The 19,160-nt window shown below is 45.3% G+C and overlaps 2 protein-coding genes across 4 annotated transcripts in view; both read left to right on the top strand.

Annotated features, from left to right (window-relative positions):
- The window catches only part of LOC135921737 (sodium-coupled monocarboxylate transporter 1-like), a 135,112-nt gene that overhangs the window by 86,037 nt on the left and 29,915 nt on the right, over positions 1 to 19,160 (top strand). For all 3 annotated transcript variants that reach the window (XM_070522825.1, XM_065456035.2, XM_070522826.1), the window contains exon 11: positions 901 to 1,010. In XM_070522825.1, coding sequence (XP_070378926.1) covers positions 901 to 1,010 — 110 coding nt within the window. The remainder of the gene's footprint in view (positions 1 to 900; positions 1,011 to 19,160) is intronic.
- LOC139048683 (uncharacterized) lies at positions 2,121 to 15,356 on the top strand. The gene is made up of 6 exons (XM_070523174.1): positions 2,121 to 2,147; positions 3,105 to 3,306; positions 10,168 to 10,251; positions 10,321 to 10,416; positions 12,901 to 12,977; positions 13,674 to 15,356. The coding sequence occupies exons 1-6, from the start codon at positions 2,121 to 2,123 to the stop codon at positions 15,354 to 15,356; spliced, it is 2,169 nt and encodes a 722-aa protein (XP_070379275.1).

Below are 19,160 nucleotides of genomic sequence, written 5' to 3'. Positions count from 1 at the left end.
ACCGGTATACCAAGTGCCTTTAAGCATGGCTCAGTGTGTTCTGGTCGTGGAGCATTCACAATATTTCGAACTTTCTTTTGAATGATATGCAGAAGGTTGATGGTGGTAAAAGATTTGGTACCCCAAATTAGAAAGGAATAATTACCAAAAGAAGAAAACAGTGCATTTTACAACATTTGCTTATTACGTTTCGGCATGAAACAATTCAGTCGACACAATACACCGACAACCCTGTAAAGTTTGTTCACCACCACTTGGAAGTGATCATTCCATAATATATGTTCATTAAAGATGACACCTATGCTTTTGACTGCTGAAACTCACTCGTCACTGGTAGGCATGAGCCGTATACAAAGATAGATGTCCGTGTAAGTGCCTGTATACACGTAATCATATAGGTAATATACGAAAAATTCGCCGACGGCCGGATTCGGGCCGAGTACTCCTAGTACGGAATCGGAATACTGTAACCATTACGCCACAGGCGCATTCGTTCCGACGCGTAATAGAACACCTTTAAGAATTTCCCACATGTGACGCGCCACCCTGCGGTTCTCGCATTAAGTAAGTGTCGACGATAGCTGAGTCTGCAAAATTACATTAGCTGTAACAGAAAATGATGAACACTAGTAATCGAACACTTGCAAAAGGCCACTGAAATCGAGCGCTCTGCAGCCAGAATGAAACTAGTGAGGTGATGCTAAACCGAAAGTTGTGCCTCTCCACTCCGCTCGTAGAGCCAACACGCTGGTCATATGGGTCACATGGAATTGCAGTGTGGAATATTTCGGGACACATGTAATGACTGAGGTGAAATGTCGGCTATTCAGTGCCAAACGCTGAACTGGTTCAAAACAGCTTCGTAAAGCCCATAACTCCTTCGACTTTCACATTCCACAGCACGGTGTCGTCAATCGTCAACTCTCACGCAGCCACGTTCTACATCGACATCGTTTCGCCGTACGTCGACATGAGCGAGAAAACAGCCGTGAACGTGATGCGCCTTCTAGGTGAGAAAAATAAGTCTTGACGTGTATCGTCTACACACTCGCAGGGTTTTGTTAATATTCACGAGCCATAACCCAGCCAGCGCCAACATTTAGTAGTATGACAAAAGTAAGTACTGATTCCACCTAGCAACGTTTAGGTCTTTTGCCACAAATGTTGCACATAGATATTGTGCAATAGCTTTATGAAATTGTACTATAGTGGGTAGACTGTACTTAAGAGCATGAGTGAAAGCGCTTTTTTGTAGTACATTTGTGTTTTCAGCAATGTATATTACTTAGTTGTGGGTTCGATTCTATTCTATTCGAAGTTTAGAACACGAATCGAATATTACGCACTAACTATTCGTATACGAAATGGAACTATTCGGTAATTTTTAATAATTTAAACAAAGCATATAATTACGAACAACTACCTAATAAGATCTGTTTGCGGCTCTCCCATCTGCAAAATAAAAAAAAGAAAAAGGAAATGAGCACAAATTATTCGAACTGAGACAACGGCAAACTATTTCGAAGCAGTAGAGAAGCAAATGAGAGTATACAAGCTTTGTTTTCGCTTTCTCGACTGAAACCTGCATGAAAGCCGGTGTCTGTTCGATGTAGTCTCTCATGTAGTGTTGAAATTGCGGGATTTTACGTGTCGAAACCACCCTATGATTGTGAAGCACGCATTAGTTGGGAACTGCGGCTTAATTGTGACCACGTAGGATTTCTTAAAGTGCGCCTGAATCTACGGTCACGAGCATTTTTGCATTTCGCCCTCATAGAAGATGCGGTTGCCGCAGCCGACCTCGAATTCGTTTCCTCGAGCTTAGCAGCCACTGCGCTACCACGTCGAGTTGTCGTTTCCTGTTTTTAGCAGTGTACTCGTGTAGGAGCTTCGTGTTTTACGTTACAAGCATTAATGTTCTCCTTCCAGTGTGACTTTTTACAGATCTCTAGGGCTCTTTTACACGCCAACTTTTTGACACCGAGCGTCCACAGTATAATACAGTAAGATGTGTTCGTGTTTTTCTGAGCACGCCTCACATCCTACTTGTTAATTTAGTTAGTTAGCGAATGTTTGTGTACTTACATGACCGCTAAAACTACACTCGTTATTTCCGTTACATGACCGCTAAAACTACACTCGTTAAGGTGGGTGTCTGGGCTAGTCCCCATTTTTTTTCGTGATGTTGACTGTCCATATTATGCTTTGCCTTTAGGGCGTAACCGTGCATCTTTTTTTTCAGCAGCCACTTATGTAGCGCCCTTGGAAAGGTAGTCGTACAGCAACCTAACCCAACCTTCGCAACAATGCTGTATAAATGCTAAGAGGCTATTCGCGCATCTTTTCTTTTTTATATATTTAGTGGTCTTGTGCCTGAGTCATCATTTGTTTATGAAGACTGTTTTCTTGCACTAGTCACTACAGGCGTAATAACTAATAAAATACGAAAATATTATTCCTGCTTTACCTACAAGAATCAGAGCAATTCATGTGGCTGGAAAAATGTTTGAAGTAAGTGCATACGAGGCCGCCCCCCACACCACGTGCAAAGGGGTAATCAGACACATCGACCTCAACGACAGTCCGTCGGACCTGGAACGTAACATCGTCAACGAGAGAAACCCACTGGCCTTGGCGGTCAAGGGAATTAAGAACACAGGCACAATCATCATTGCTTTCGACGGACTCAAGGTTCCGAACTTCGTACGCTATGGCCCAGTCCTTGTGAAATGCTTTCTTTATCGCAAACAAGTTGATATTTGCTACGCGTGCGGCAAACTCGGCCATCGTGCCGACGTTTGTCCGACTCCCGAAGAGTCCACCTGCAGAGGATGTGGGGAAGTCAACCCGGACGATCAACACCAGTGCACGCCAAAGTGTGGGTTGTGCGGGGGCCCACACCCTACGGCGGACAAAACGTGCAAGGAGAGATTCCAGATCCCGTACGTCGTCAGAAGGAGACGATGGGAGAGTGCGACGATGGAAGCTTCGACCAATGGGGCTTCGTCAACACCACATAGCAGCGAAAGCAAGAAACACTTCGAGCAACCTCCACCGCAAGAGCCTAGGGGGCGCTCCCGATCCAGGGGACGCTCTCGCTCCAGAGAGAGCCCCCAGAGTCGCTCTCGATCCAGAGGCCGCTCTTGTTCCAGAACCAGGACCAGATCACGCTCCAGGGGTCGCTCCGGATCCCGGCGCCGAGTCAGCCAAGTCCGGTTCAAGTCCTGCTCGAGGTCCTGTTCCAGGGATCGCCGACCCGAGTGCTACCCGACCTGGGCCGACCGAGTTCGAGGAACGCCGGAAAAGGTAACGCGGGGCTCACCGCCAGAGCATGATAGAGGTAACAACAGACTAGCACAACTTGAGCGCGAAAACGAGATGATGAAGAACACAATAGCTCGACTGATGACAGAAATTGCTGAGATTAAGAGGGGCGGTCAACCCGTCATGGCTGACAAGCAGCCAGCCACTCCCCAGCTAATGGAAATCCCCATGGTTGAGAAGAGCGATACGGATAAGCAACCGGCCGCTCCCCAGCCAATGGAAGTCCCCATGGTTGAGAAGATCGATACAGAGAGACCCGCTAAAAAGAGGGCAATCGCTAACGAGCAAGAAAGAGCACCAGGCAGGGCCAAATCGGAGATTCGCGAGTTGCTCTCCGCTCTCAGTGACAGCATTAAGCAGATAAATGAAAAGTTCTCGCTCTTCCAAAGCAACATGGCTTCCATGGAGGAGCGCACTAATCAGCGGATCAGCAAAATTGAATCCTTCTTAGAAAACGTTGTAGCACCTGTGCTGGCACCTACAGCTCCTACACCCCCAACAACAGCATCGACTAGTAACAGCTCGGGGGCGATCGGCTCTCCGATGGTTAGCACAGCAACTCAAGAGCAACACGATGGCCACTCAAACTAGCTCATTCAAGATGTGGCAATGGAATTGCAGGGGTTACCTTCCCAAGAGGGCTCCCCTGCAACAATATATTCGCTCGCATGCAGAGAAGCCAAATGTTATCATTTTACAAGAAACATTAACATCTAACGTCACGCTGTCTGGCTACAGGCCCGTAGCAAAGCACGAAGGACGCGGGATCGCCGTACTGGTTAGCAACAAGCTGACCCACATCACTCACGACCTTAAGATGACCGCAACTAAAGTTGAATACATGATGATAGAGATCATCCCTAGCCCAACGAACCGCCAAAGTATATTCATCCTGAATGTCTACAGTAGTCCCAAAGCTCAACGACAGCGCTTCAAAGCCCTAATCACCAAGGCCACGCAACTAGCGGGCGACTGCCCTTTGATCATAGCTGGTGACTTCAACGCGCCGTACCACACCTGGGGCTACCCATATAACACTAAAAAGGGGGAGGACCTCTGGCGTGAGGCTCTAAACCTTAACTTGATGCTAGTCACGGACCCAGCGTTCCCCACCAGATGCGGAACATCGTCGAGCCGTGACACGACACCGGATCTCACCTTTGTCAGGAGCATTGCAGCGGTCAAGTGGACAAACCTCGGGGTAGACTTTGGTAGCGACCATTATATCTTGGCCACGCACCTCCAAGTCGACCAGAAGAGACAGCGCATGTTCCAGTACACAGACTGGGACAAATTTCGCAAAATAAGGGAAGAGCGAATGGAGAGTGAGGACAAGCCTAGCCTCGAACAATGGGTTGCACAGGTTAGACACGACATCAAAGCTACCACCAAAGAGGTTTGTACCGACCTCCCGGTGGAAAAGATGGACAGCCGTCTCGCTCACCTATTGGAGGCCAAGCAATCCTTCCTCGCCAGGTGGAAAGGACAACGGCTCAACCGCAGGCTCAGAAAAAGGATATCGGAAATCAACCGAACTATAGAGGAACACTGCAGGACCCTCTGTAAACAGCAATGGGATGAGGTGTGCAACTCGATCGACGGGCAGATGCGCAACGGTGGCACCTGCAACCTCCTAAAGCATCTCCTCGACGAGACGAACACTAGAACCAACCAACGCAACACACTGGCGCGCACCCTACACACAGCCAAGCGAGAATATTCGAGCAAGGAAATTTTATCGAAACTCGTACAGAAGTACCTATCAGTCGCATCGAGCCCTACACCACCTTCCCCTGACTACGAAGGCTCCGAGAACCCTGAGCTCGACGCAGAATTCGGGATTGAGGAGATCAGGCAGGCGCTCCACGCCCTCAACGGCAGATCGGCTCCGGGTCCGGACAAAATCACAAACAAAGCTCTACGGAATCTGGACGAGAAGTCCATCGAATACCTAACGGACATCATTAACCAAGCGTGGAGCAATGGTAAAGTCCCGGGAATGTGGAAATCTGCCAACACCATTCTCATCCCAAAGCCAGGCAAGCCGCCCAGCCTCGATAACCTCCGCCCAATTTCGCTCACATCGTGCGTGGGGAAAGTTGCTGAGCACGCAATCCTAAACAGGCTTTCACGCTACCTGGAGGACCACGACATTTACCCACACAACATGATCGGCTTCAGGGTCGGACTCTCGACGCAGGACGCGATGAAGCTCATCAAACATCACATTATTGACTGTAATACGCGGGACACGAGAGCCATACTAGGTCTAGATCTCGAAAAGGCATTTGATAACATTCTTCACTCGTGCGTTTTAAACACAATCTCGAGCCTAAACCTGGGGAAGCACTTTCATTCCTACACGAGATCTTTCCTGTCAGACAGAGAAGCCACCCTTAAGATCGGGGACCTGACTTCAGACATGATTAAGCTGGGGTCTAAAGGGACGCCACAAGGGTCAGTCATATCCCCAACCCTCTTTAACCTAGTCATGATCCGTCTATCCCGGACACTCTCTGCTACACTCTTAGCACGGTACCTTTTATGGTAACCTGTAATCACGAGTAACTTATAAAATAAAGGTTACATGGAAAATATGTTGATGTTTTAATTAAATGTTGTTACGTATAGCTATTTCTATAGGTTACAAGAGTCAAAATTGACGGATTTAGAGTTTAATTCAGCGCAAGGCGCCTTGTAACCTTTAGATTTTAACCTCTAAAGAACACTGCAGCGCATCGGTGAGGAGACCTACACCATGGATTGGACGTTTACTGATAAATGTATTCTAATGTGTTCGTGTTCTACATAAGTGATCTGGTTATTACGAACGTAGGACATCGGCAGTTCGGGCTGCATTCGGTCCTAATTTCTGTCAGCGAAGCAGTTACATTTTCCACGATATAAAAATAAAAAATAAATCTTGCACGATCGCACTTGCAAGTTCATCTGCGCGCTGTTCTTTGACGACCCTCCATACTTGGCGCACAGCTTTATTTAAAATGTCAGCAACGAAGACTGTGTCATCGAATGATGTGGCGTGCGCTGCCTGCCGAAACCGAGCGGTCGAACGTGACGGAAGCCCCCTTCTCTCAAACGCATTCTAGCCACCATGAGACAGGCATGGAACATCGGTATTTCAACACGAGAAACAAAAGTGGGCGAGTTTCTTTAGAAAAATGAATATTTTTAACAAATTTCATGTACGAGGCGGGAAAGAGCAGTAGAAGAAAAGCACACGAACGCGATGGGTCTTTCAGCAAAAGGTTGTTGAAAACATTGGACGGTTCTATCACATATATCAATATAATTCAACTTGTCTACTAAAATCTCCCTGTGCAGAACATTTCAGTTGTCTGCATAGATTTTCTGCCTTTAACCGGGTTCGTTTCATGCCCTGCACTGCTTTGATGCTGTCAACCAAAAATTTCCCATGCTTAAACCATAAGCGCTCAAGTTGAGTTTAATAGTTAGCATGCAAGAAGCGCGTGCCTAAGAAAACCATGCCGACACACGGTACCAGCTCGGCAGCGTGCGTACATAAGTATAAACGCTCGGCGAGTCAGCTGGGGATGCGGTACGCGCTAGGCAACCGGCGCGGAAATAGACAACCTACATGTTGGCGAACTATTCTGCATTGCACGTAGGATGCTTTCTAATAAAACTTGTAGCAACTGATTCCACTGCCAGCTTTCTTTGGGCGTTTTAAGCTGTTCCGAATATTGGCACTACCACGACATCAAATTCAAGTTACAGCAGACACGAAACGCGCCAAACGTTTAGTGAAACCAACAGGATGCCGCTAAACTCACATAAAAGCGAGCGCCGTCCGCTCCGTTGTCCTTTTAGGAGACATAGACAGATGAAAAGAGCGTTAAATGTGTGAAGCCGCCAACTGAGAAATGAAATCTTTATCACTGTCCAAACACGAAATGCTTCCACCATCACACCAATAACATCACTGGTACCTTTGACATTTCTTTCTGTAATTCATTGCTTGTTATCATTTTTTTTTTTCATTTTTCCTTTGCCTCTAAGCGCCTCTTTCTAACATGGCGGAAGCGAGCAGGCATCAACCACACTGGCGCGCGGACATCCACCGTGCTATCATCTCTCCTCATCGGTCCCATCGAGATAACTCGAGTTGCACGCTGGGAAGTTTTTAAGCGGGAGCGGGAGGCTCGGAGCCGGCGGGAGTGGTTAGCGCGCTGTCGTCCTGTCGTTGTTGCAGTTGTGCTGATGTCACCAGACGGCCATTATGTTTGACTTGTTTGGATACCATCCGATCACCATTGTCTGCTGCCACCACCTGTAGCCTACAGTAGTTATTACCGGTTCTACTGGGAACTTGCGCCATCCGCTGCACCGTCATGCCTTTGTGCAGCAGAGACCTTTTCGGTGTGTTGCGCGGTCGCTGCAACGAGCCAGGTTGTGACTGCAAGCGATACACCATTCTGCGCCTGTCGGAAAGTGACAACCGGGTGAGGTGCGACTATTGTGACCACGTCCCAAATGCGCACGGAAAAATATGTGACCTCGGTAAGCAGAACTTTTGCTTTTAATTATTTTTAGGTGGATAGTACGTGAATTAAATATAGTTCGCAATTCAACATTTGACACAGTACATGCTCTCGCTCCGCGTATGTGTTTCTGAAAGAAGTGATTGTTGATATATTTGCTTCTTTATGCTCTTCGATTAACTTTGAGCTAAATTTCATGTTGTCATGTTGTGCAAATATTGGATTAGATTTCTCAAATATTGAGCTTTTCGGCGGGATGAGTCGTGTCAGTGAAACTAAATGACCTCAACAATACGTTTCTTGTACTGGCACCATGCTTTAGGCTGATGTAGTTGACAGAAATCGTTCAGTCTTGTACAACTCGCCGCGCGCACCCTCCTTTAGCCATGCTGTGGTGGTGCCTGACTGCCCGCGCCCTGGCCTGGAGGTAATCTCCGGTGTGTGCAGAGGTCGGGCAAGCCGAGGTGGCTCGTGGTTGCATTTCCGCTTTCTTTCGGTGCGCGTAGTGCTGGAGGTCGCGTAATCTCAAAAGTGCGGAGACGCGTTGAAGGGAGCAACAAAACAAACGTTCGCTCCCTTCTGCGTTCTTCGAGCCAACTTTATAGCGATTGTTCGCGGCCGTCGAGTGAGATATGTTCATTTATGCCTGTGTTCGCATGACACCATGGTTATTAGTAAGTTAATGTTTACTGTTACGGCAGGTAAAACTACGAACCTTAGTTTGAATAGTGGTCTAATGCTTTGCTATCGCTATTAGTGCTTCGCTTCCTGGGTGAAAATGCGTGGTTTTTCTATTTTCTTTTACTCAAACGGGCCAATAATTTAACATGGGAATCGGTGGTTAGCATTGAGTGACTGCGAAGAATACACAATTCTATTTTTACCGCAACGTCAGCCCTTCTCTTACATCTTGCTTTCAAATTTCGCACAATGTTACATGATTATATGCAGCGTTGTTCCGGAGAATACATGTTGTATAGCTTTCGCACGAATTTTGCTTATGCACGCGTCTTTTTTTTTTTTTTTGCCAAGAGCTCTGCGATGCGCTCTGCATTACTTTGTGAACACTAATGGTGTTCTTTCGTTGCGTTTATAATTCCAGAAACGAACAATCCAGCCGAGGCAAAGGCGCAATACAATGTGCCAGGCACCGTGTTCGAGGCCTCAGTGTCAGAAGAAACCATGCAAGCTTGCACATCTAGTCTCTCCTCAGTGCAATATGGTTAGTATTTATGTGGTATGTTAGCCAAAGCTTTTTTGATTGCTTAGTGTATCAAATATATAAAGCGAAGCTTTCTTTGCCACTTCTCTCGACTTTTCCACTGCTGCTGCTGTCGCTGACCTGCACGCCGCGTCGGGGAGTGGTTGAATACGTAATGTATATAATGTACGCAATGTACGACAAATTACATTGGACGCGTACATAGTAGGGACGCGGGAGCGGCGTCTGTGAGCCCTTTCCAGCAAGAACTGCGCGGGTAACGCCGCAATGCCCTCTGGAGCTCTTTAGTCGTTGTCACAATGCCCTCTGGAACTCCTCCGCCATCGACACAATGTCCTCGGGAGGGCTGTAATTACGCGTTAGCCTGCGCTATAAGCATTGTAGAAGCTGCAGCGCTTTTGCACCCACGTGCAAATTTCCAGAGGGGAGATAGTCGATGGAAAGGGAATACAGAGAATGCGTAAAGTCAACGCCCTGACCAAACGGATGAATAATAGCTGCTATTCGCTCGTGGCGCCTTGCATACATAGTATGATCGCGGGAGAAGGGAAAGACGCCACAAGGAAGCACGCTTCATTTGGGGGCGCTTAAATAAAAGAAACGTCTCTACTAGACATGGCAACAGTTGCGGAGAAACTGTAAAAATGTTAGTTTAAGAATGAAACGGCACGTTTCTGCTATTTCTGAAAAATAAATGACCTGCAATTTGTACGTGATGACAACTGATGCAGGCGTGCAGATGCAAAGCTGCACTCAGTACCGAAGCGTCAAGACAACACGCAAGCGGCTGTCGAGCAAATAAACATTTCAGCCACGATGCCATGAGCCGGTGTGAGGAATGGCAGTGCTAAATTCCTTGCAGCATACGAACAATGGCGCACAACAATGCCTCGAGCAAACACGCCTCGCTGTTTGATGTACTACGTAGGCAAACGCAAGTGGTGCACGTAAGGTAACATTTAACATCGCATCTCGACTGTCGTAGGCCGTCAACATCACCCACTAATATTGCCACTGAACGCAAACAGCACAGAAAGCTTTGCTTACATCGATTCCCACAGTGCGTAGGATCTATAAATTTTCTTTTTCTTTTTGCTTTAGAGAAGACTGTCCAAGTTGGTGCCTCCATAGAAGATGAATCGGCCTGCGTGCCTGTGCAAGAATCACAGCCTGGCTCCTCTAAAGGTAAATGGATAGCGCATACAGGAAAGGATTGGTTTCATTAGGTGCTTTGTTATCACTTGTTTGTTTTAGACTCCGCACCGTGGCCCCATGTGGAAGAGCCGCCCCCAATTGACAGGCCAGTGGTTGCCATGGGCACAGAAATCCGCAATACTGAATGCGGCCAAGGTATGTAATGTGAAAGATAATTTACTAGTTCATAAGGAAAACAGCTAAAATGTAACGATGCTAGATATTACATTCATTTGTAAGCTTTTCACATATTGTACAGAAAGGTCTCTGCATTCACCTTGTGATTACTTAATTGTACTCACATCTGTGTTACTGTTCGGAACTTATATTGTAGCATTATCAGTTGTACTGGTCAGTAGTGCGAGTCGAGCGGAGCATCACTATACGATTTAATGCTGTCGCCTTAGATTTTCTTCGCCTGAAATAACACTAAGGATGGAGGGATGTTCATATTTTATATGCGCTTAAATTGAGCTATGGTAGTCTTTTGGTGCGATTTTTTATTCACTCCTTCCGTTTAACTAGACTGCACGATAATTAGCACATGAAGGCACAGAATGTAGAAAAGGAACAAATTGATGAAATTAGATGAAATTGCTACATTATATTTCACAATTTATTTTAAATGTGTTTTACTGCATTTGAAAGTTAATAAAGGTGAGGTAAGCAAAAACCGTGAAAGACATCCTGCCGGATGGAACGTACACACAGCCAACTCATGAAGTGTGCGATGCTGCACCAATTTACCTGGTGAAATCTCGTTAATGCGTGTCTTGTGGGTATGTGGCATAATTGCGCGCTAAACGGTAGTACGGACTAAACGCCGTGTAAAATATGCCTCTCTTTACGTGCGTCACTGTTACCAACAAAGAAATAAATGGGATGCCACGACAAATGTTACCTAAATTCCATCCTACAGGGTTTTTCGTTTGCTCCTTTGTCTAGCGCCGAAAAATTCCTGCGCTTTCTCGTACGACCGTGCGTTATCGCAAAGGTGACACCAATGAGAATTAAGCAACTTTGGCAGGGAACGCAGATGTAAACATGAAGGTGGAGTAAATGACTCTTACCGATTTGCGCAATGCCTGTGTGCGCGTTTGATGATCAATTTGTTATTAGGGAAAACCGGCGCCGATTCATTTACGAGCGGTTCTTGATGCCGCCTCCTGCCGATCGTGCCGTGCATTTTTTTGTGCGGCGCCTCGACCATTACGCGCACACCGTCACTGTGCCGGGAACGTTGCTGTACCGTACACGTGCGTGTTTGCCGGCAAACCTGCACCCACGTATCGTGGGAGCATAAGTCCAAAGTAGTTACTTTGTGTCCGCGCCGCTCCTGGCCGTGCACGGAGAAGGCGCGTATCTTCTTGAGCCAGCGGTGGCGAAGGCTTCCTTGTTTCAACTGCGGCGCAGTTAAAAGGGTTTTGCTAAGAGATGCGGCAGAGAACGGTGGCGCGTTTGAGCTATGGCCTATCAAAAGCATGCAGTACACTTACAACAGCGCTAGGCACTACACCGCGCGCGTTGCCGAGCAGATAGTTGAAGATGCTTTACGCGATAGTGTCGGAGGCGATAACCCATACAGGCGCACTCGTCGGTGGTTATGTTTATTCTAGGCTGAGGCCTCCACCATGTTTCGGTGCATTTTCTTTATATTTATCTATATAGGAATCGTATGACTCGCGCTTATGTCAGAATCGTTGGTCAACCGGTCTGTACATTTTTCTAAAAGGCGTGACGTCTTTTGCGGCACATCATGGCGTCAGCCACACCGCAAAATGAGGCGGCGCCTTTATGCGCGAAAAAAGTACTCTTGGTAGGCTCTAATCGGGAAACATAGGACCAGCTACTACGGCTTAAGCGGTCAGCCGATTTTGGCTCTATGAAGACTGGATCGAGAATACGTCGCAACTTCATTTTGACCGTTAGTGCGCTTTAAGCAGATACGGATTAGCGAGGTTTTATTTATGTCGGCAGCTGTCCTTCAGTATACATTTTTGGATATTTCAATACATGTACTGTATAAAGCCCTGAAAATTAGCACAAATAATTTATGCTGTTGGTGGCACTAACTCTGAGGCCTATGCTTTGTACTCATGCACAAACATAAACAATAAAGCGGTATGGGGAAGGCGGAAGCAAGGGAAGAGCCACAAGATTACGAAAATGATAGAGCATCGCTGATGTCATGAGCAAGTTGTGTGCATGTCTCCCACTGGTGGCACATTCTCCCGCTTGTATTGCTCTCCTGTGAATTTTACTCATACAGAGGAAAAAATGGTTGCCTCCAATCCTTTATTTCACATCACTGCCTGTCACTTTCGTTTAGTTGTTTCTATAAAGAATCATAGTTCCTCTGAATAATTTCATTCAGTGTACTGTGGCAATAATTTACCAATCGGTAGAATTTATCCCTGTAGGCTTGTGCAGTAGCATGAGTTTGTTTATTCACATGCTCTCTAGGGCAAACATTGAAGGGCAGTAGTACTGCCGATGAAATGTGCTTCACAATTTTCCCTTTGTCTAAAATAATCTACTGTGAAAATAAGGGGGTACTTATTACATGAGTGTAGCTGTTACTTGAGCCCGCAGAATGGGAGGTGTATCCATGACTACAGTTTGTATCTCGCATATTTTCAGATTTTTCACAAGCACTGCCCGTCGTCAGTTCAGAAGGAAAGAAAAGCAAGGTTCCCCCAGGACTCACTGCATCTAAGGTCAGGAAACACACTTGTGTAGTATGCAGATTTACTACCAGACACTTCTATGCCTTTCTGTTGCATGTGAGACATGTACATAAAAACAAGGTCCCATTGGTCTGTACCAGATGCAAAAGGCGGCTTCCCAATATGGCGCTTTACAAGTCTCATGTTGAGAGCACTTGCCCTTTAATTAAGAGCAATAAGGGTGCAGAAATTGCCAACAGTAGTGAAGCTGACTCTTGTAATCCACAGCCAGTGACTGACAGTGATATGGGAGGCACTTCTGTCTCTACACTACATTGCGATATGTATGAAGGTATGGAGACCTCTGAAGTTCCAGCAAGTACGTCCATTCTTTCGAAACTTTCGTGTTTGGCAAGACAGCTTGAAGCGCAACATCGCTGTACAAAAGCAGCAGTAAACGTGGTTGTTGCTGGGGTTGGTGACATTTTGGCTACAGCTGGGACTCCCATTGATGTGTCTGTCGTACACAGTGACAGGGCAAGAAAAGCATTATATGCTTTTCAAGGCATATATGTTCCAGCTGAGGAGATTAGACTGCCTTCTAGCCAAAAGGCTTACTTTGTACCGCTGAAGTCTATGCTGGAGAATTTGTTGCAGCATCCAGGTTTCCTCCAATTTTTCAAGTCCTCCCTCAGCACTTCGACCAGTGATCTGCTAAGAGATTTTACTGATGGGACGCGTTTTCAGACACACCAACTTGCAAGGTCACATCAGGAAAACACTATTGTTATGACTTTGTACTGTGACGACATTGAATTAGCCAATCCTATTGGAATGAAAAGGAGCCTGAGAGGAAAGCTTACCGTTTTTTATATCTCCTTTGTGAATGTGCCACTATCATTGAGGTCACAAGTCAGCAACATATTCTTGCTTGCAGTAGGAAATTCAAGTGACCTGAAGTCACTAAACACAAAGGCTGTGGTGCTACAGGATTTCATTTCTACACTAAAGGCACTGGAAACTGGGTGCAGTTTGAAAACTGCTCATGGCCAGGAGCTCTTCTTTGGTTTTTTGCTGGCATATATTGGTGATTCTTTGGCTTGTCACAATATTGCAGGTTTTAAAGAAAGCTTCAGTAAAAACGTGCGATTTGCCTGCCGTACGTGCATGCTTCCTACTCTGGACTTTCATAAATTTCATCATGAAATACAGTGCCCTCTCCGAACAGAATCGCAGTACAGGGGACACTTGTTGGAACTGCAAGAGGCAACTTTGAAAAAAGTGCGCATTGAATTGTCAGCAAAATATGGCATAAAGACTAGGTCTGTCCTGGCAGACATCCCTCATTTTTCACTGCTATCAGACCTCCTGTATGATCCCATGCACATCTTGTTGGAAGGAGTTGTTCCCCTAGAATTGTCATTGTTTAGCAAATTTATTGTGAAAGGGGCAGCATGGATGAGCTTAAGTCAGTTGAACAAAGCCTTGTCTGAATTCAACTTTCGCAGACTTGTAAGCAAGAGTGATTATCCAAGATTCTTTGAAGCTGACTTTAGCTTTCCATCCTCAGCAAGCTCGAGTTTGGTCCTTTTGCTGCACTTTCTTTTAATAGTTAAGGACTTTTTGCCAGAAGGTTATACGCAGGAGTCGCATTGTGAGTGCTTTGTACTGCTTTGTGTTATTACGCAGTTGCTTGTTTCACCAGTCATGTCCCCAGATACACTCGGTGAACTCGACTACCTAGTAGCTCGCCACAATGAGCTGTTTGTAAGTCTGTATGGCCCTGATGCATTCAGACCTAAGCATCATATGCTTGTTCATATTATCACACAAATTAAGGGCTTTGGTCCTTCCCACCATCACTGGACCATGAGATTTGAAGGCAAAAATGCACTCCCGAAGTCCAAAAAATTTTTTAATTTTAAGAATATTCCCAAGTCTGTAGCTGAGTTTTTCCAAATGAAAATGTCCAGTGATCTGTGGATGGGCCCAGGGCTGCCAAACTTGGATTATAGACACAGCAATACTGTATCTGAAATTGGTGTACCTGTGTGCTTGACATCTGCTTTTGTGCAATGTGGGCTTGAGCCCCATGATGTTGGCCGAACTGCAATGTCTGTATCGTCTGCCTGTGTCTCAAATGTGAAGATCTCTCTGTCAGATGTAGTAGTGTTTGCAGAAAATGATGAATCAATGTTCGGTCAGGTAGACACTATTGTACATTGGAGAGACATGGTCTTCCTAACTCTGCACTTGCTTGCCAAGGTTAGGTATTCGAAAGAAGTGAATGCATTCATTCTGATGAAAACCCCCCATACATCAGTAATTCGGCCTGAATCCCTATTTTATCCTTGGCCACTGTTCACCTACACAAAAGATGACCTTCTGTATGGTATCTCAAAATGTGTTTGTGAATCACCCTTTCCATAATGTCCACTGTTTAAAGATAACATAAGCTTAAATAATTTTGTTTAAATTCTTGTTGTATGCTTTGCTGCCCACCTTTTTTCTCTTTTCATGAAATGTTTTAATTTCTAGATTAGGAATGCAATATAATTTTATATTAGAAGACGTGCCTCTTTGTAACTTGTTCTAATATTTTTCATAATAAATGCTTGCTTCTCAGGAATTATATGGTTGGCTTCTTGACAACTTGCCACAGTTTTCCGAGGCCGTACAGCCAATACTGCTCGGAAAACTTGTTCCAGAAAAGGTCCACAAAAAGCTCTGTTGCATGCTGCGCACAGAAATTACTATTTTCTTGGAGTAAGTGAACATTCTCTTAACCTTTATGCTAAACATTCAGATCGTTCTTTATATGCACCTTAGAGGCCACTTGGACGTATGACTTAGAAAAGCAGTAGCATTTTAATGCCTGATAGTATACACTAAGAACAGTTTACACTCTTTGGAGTGCCCCTTCTGCCACACAACAATAATCGTCATCTGCCTTGATGCGTTTCCTTTTTTAACGCTGCGAGCCCGGTACTTTCCAGTAACGAACGGCATGCGCGTTATCAGCATGATAGCATTCCCGACAGGAAAGTAGCGGGCGCGGTATTTTCAGGAAAGGAAACGCATCAAGGCAGATGACGATTATCGTTGTGCGGCAGAAGGGGCACTCCAAAGGGTGTAAACTTTTCTTGGAGTGTAGACATACAGTAGAACCTTGTTGATACGATCTTGTTATGTGCGATTTTCCGGAAGCAACGTTTAGCACATCGCGAAACTGCGAGTGTATGATACGTTTTCCGGCCGCTAGATCTCATGCAATCAAGAAAATGTGGAAGGAGCATGAACGACAACAGTAGCCGCCCGCCGCGGCACCTGCAATTGAACACTCGCCCGCCCGTCTCACGTCAAACCGCCGGCGCGCACTCAGTTTCTTATTCCGAGATCAAATCACCTCCCGGGTCGTTGCATGCCGCATTCACAGCTATTGCCGCAAATCCTATTGCGATATGATCTTCACCTATCTGTTTACAGCGTGTGGTGTCGTTGAAGCGTACTTCACGCTTTTATTAGACGGTAACCCAAACGCGCCGCCGTTTCCTGCTGCAAACTGCGATCGTATCACACGGTTTCCGGCCGCTAGATGTCACGTAAAGAAGATAATGCGTTAGGTGAGCGCGATAGAGAACAGTAGTAGCTTCCCGCCGCATCAGCTTCCCCGCAACATTCACCCGCCCCGTCTCACGTGAATCCCCGGCGCGCACTCAGTTTCTTATTCCGAGATCAGCAAATCTCTCGAGTCGTCGAACGCCGCATTGACAACTATCGCCGCCAATCCTATTGCGATAAGCGTCTTCACTTATCCGTTTTACTGCGCCTATGGCGTAGTGACGGACTCGCACTGCACGGTTTTGGTAGGCGATATTCACCTAAATGTGCCGGCGCTTCCCGCTACAGGCGGCGCGATGTGAGCATACCGTTTCGTTCCGGCGGCGTCCGGCGTCGCCCACCAGCTCGATTTCGTTTCAGTTTCCTGTCACCGTCTTAAAACATTTCGCAGTACGAAAACAACAAAACGCCCCACCATCTCGACGCGTCGGCGTCACGTGATTCGTACCGCAGCGAACCTAACGTCAACACGATGCTTGTAAATTTAGGAAGCGAATGTTTGCACGTTTATACGGCCGACAAAACTACTATCCTTACTTCATATTGCCGTGTATAGTGTATTGCAGTATATAGTATATATACTGTATATACTAGTATATATAGTGATATTGCAATCGATGCTTCGCTTTCTTGCGAAACCGATTTTTGTTTCATTACTTATAATCGGACGTTTGCCTGGTAGCACGTTTTTCTCGCGTTTTTTCCTCAAAACGAATATGAACGATGTTTTACTTTATAAGAAAAGGCAAAAGCAATTGCAAATTATTTATGAACGTTCACATTTCTCCCATTCTTGATGTAATGGCACCCGGTGACCTACTCCAAAGTGAGATAAAACAGTATAACATCACATTTCAGAGTCATTTAAATGTAAAATAAGTGCATGTTGTGATATATGCATCATAACAGGTGCATTGGTTCTTTTACAACACTGTTGACGGAGGATCTGTATAAGCATGCCTTTGCTCTTCTAGTGAATAGGATCTAATCACCAGTGGGAACAAAGCGCAGCGCCGCTGGCAATACAAGGCGCTAGGAGATGCGCTTGCGGCAAAATATCCGCTACTTCTATGGGATGGGCCAAAGCCTGGTAGCTGCCAATCTAACAGAACCGGCCATGTCTACGTAAGTGAAATGCTTTACAATGTACCTCACGGAACATCAACAGCAGCTAACCTTCTATTGCAGGATTGACGAATCCCTGAAAAATTTTTCAACCATAAGGGCTTTGCAATAGTTAACAATGCTAGAAGAAGAAATGTGTCTGGTGCCTGCGTTTTGTTAAGTGGGCTTTGTCAAGGTGGCAACTGCTTCTCTTGGCATAATTTTATGGCTCCATCTCATTCATGCACATGGAGAGCACAAGGTGTTAATGGAATAATGAAGGAATAAGAAATGCTCGAAAGAGTGGATGTTAGAGGTAACTAGAAAAGTGGTGTGGTTGTGCTGCCAATGTTTTCAAGGAAAGTTACGAGATTAGAAACTTATCTTCTTCATGCAGGAATGTGACATCGCTTGCTTGCAGTATAAGGTACTTTGCTGTTTTTCTTACCTGTACATTGAAGAACTGGCAACGCAACCCCTTGTGTTCTCTCCCAAACTATTAACACATCGATCCTATAACATTTCTGCCCACCTCGCAATATGCCATGCGTCTGCTTTTTCTCTTTATTTTCTGTAGATATGGGAGCTATAAAAAAGTTGCAAAAAAGTGGTTGCCACTCTCGTGAAGATCAGTGCACTTGCCAAAATGTTGACTCGAGCGACATCTCCTGTTTTTCCACAGTTGATCACATAAAGTCCCAATTTTTGCATGAACCTCGGCTTTATTAGAACATTGAAAATGTTTCACTATATGGTACTTCATCATGATGCAGTATTAAAGCTGTGAAGGACGAAAAACTTTTCATTAGTTCTGTAAACCATATAAATACTACACTCAGGTTCAAACATGGCAATAAATATTTTGAAGCCGGGCCAGTTGTGAATATTCACTGTATGAAAATGTCACTAGTGTGTCACTAGTGTATTTCCTGCAGTTCTGTTTGTAGAATAAAAGCTTAACAACATTATAGTGATTGTTCACAAAGCTCCATGCATGTGCTAATTAATGCAAAATGGTACTGTGATTTTAACATTTTTCCAGCACTCATTCCTTGTGTTCTTAAATAACGTCAGCATAAAATCTAAAATGTCTCATTTACTACTTCTTATGCTGCAGCATGCATGGTACAAGCAGGCAAATATTGTGAATTATTACCAACTTGCCCAACTTTCTGTATATTGCAGTTTTTACCGCAGTAATCTATGTACCCTTCATGATTATCAAGGAGTTCGTGCATTGTCAGTGAATAAATTTTATGCAGGTGTTCTACTGTTGTCTCTGCATTCCATACCAGCAGGCTGCTGGAGTGGTATGCCGTCCCTTTCACTGATCACAGTATCAGCAAAAGCAGAAATTAAGCTTGCTTCTTCTCCAGCGTTGTTATTCGATAGACAGTTTCTGGCGACAAATTTTGTTAGTAAGATTACTGAATGGTGGAAAAAATATTGCATATCATATATGTAAACAGTATCAGTATTATTTATTAATTATACAGTTTTATATCATGA

The sequence above is a fragment of the Dermacentor albipictus genome, chromosome 8 (genome assembly GCF_038994185.2).
Source record: "Dermacentor albipictus isolate Rhodes 1998 colony chromosome 8, USDA_Dalb.pri_finalv2, whole genome shotgun sequence".
Classification (NCBI taxonomy): Eukaryota; Metazoa; Arthropoda; class Arachnida; order Ixodida; family Ixodidae; genus Dermacentor; species Dermacentor albipictus.
Note: the sequence above shows the minus strand (reverse complement) of the source record. Positions and strands in the feature narration are given on the sequence as shown.

Coding starts and splice junctions, on each gene's coding strand:
- LOC139048683 (XM_070523174.1), top strand. CDS start 2,121: ATGACCGCTAAAACTACACTCGTTAAG. Junction 3,307..10,167: donor TTCGAGGAACGCCGGAAAAG/GTAACGCGGGGC, acceptor TTTTTGCTTTAG/AGAAGACTGTCCAAGTTGGT. Junction 10,417..12,900: donor CAATACTGAATGCGGCCAAG/GTATGTAATGTG, acceptor GCATATTTTCAG/ATTTTTCACAAGCACTGCCC.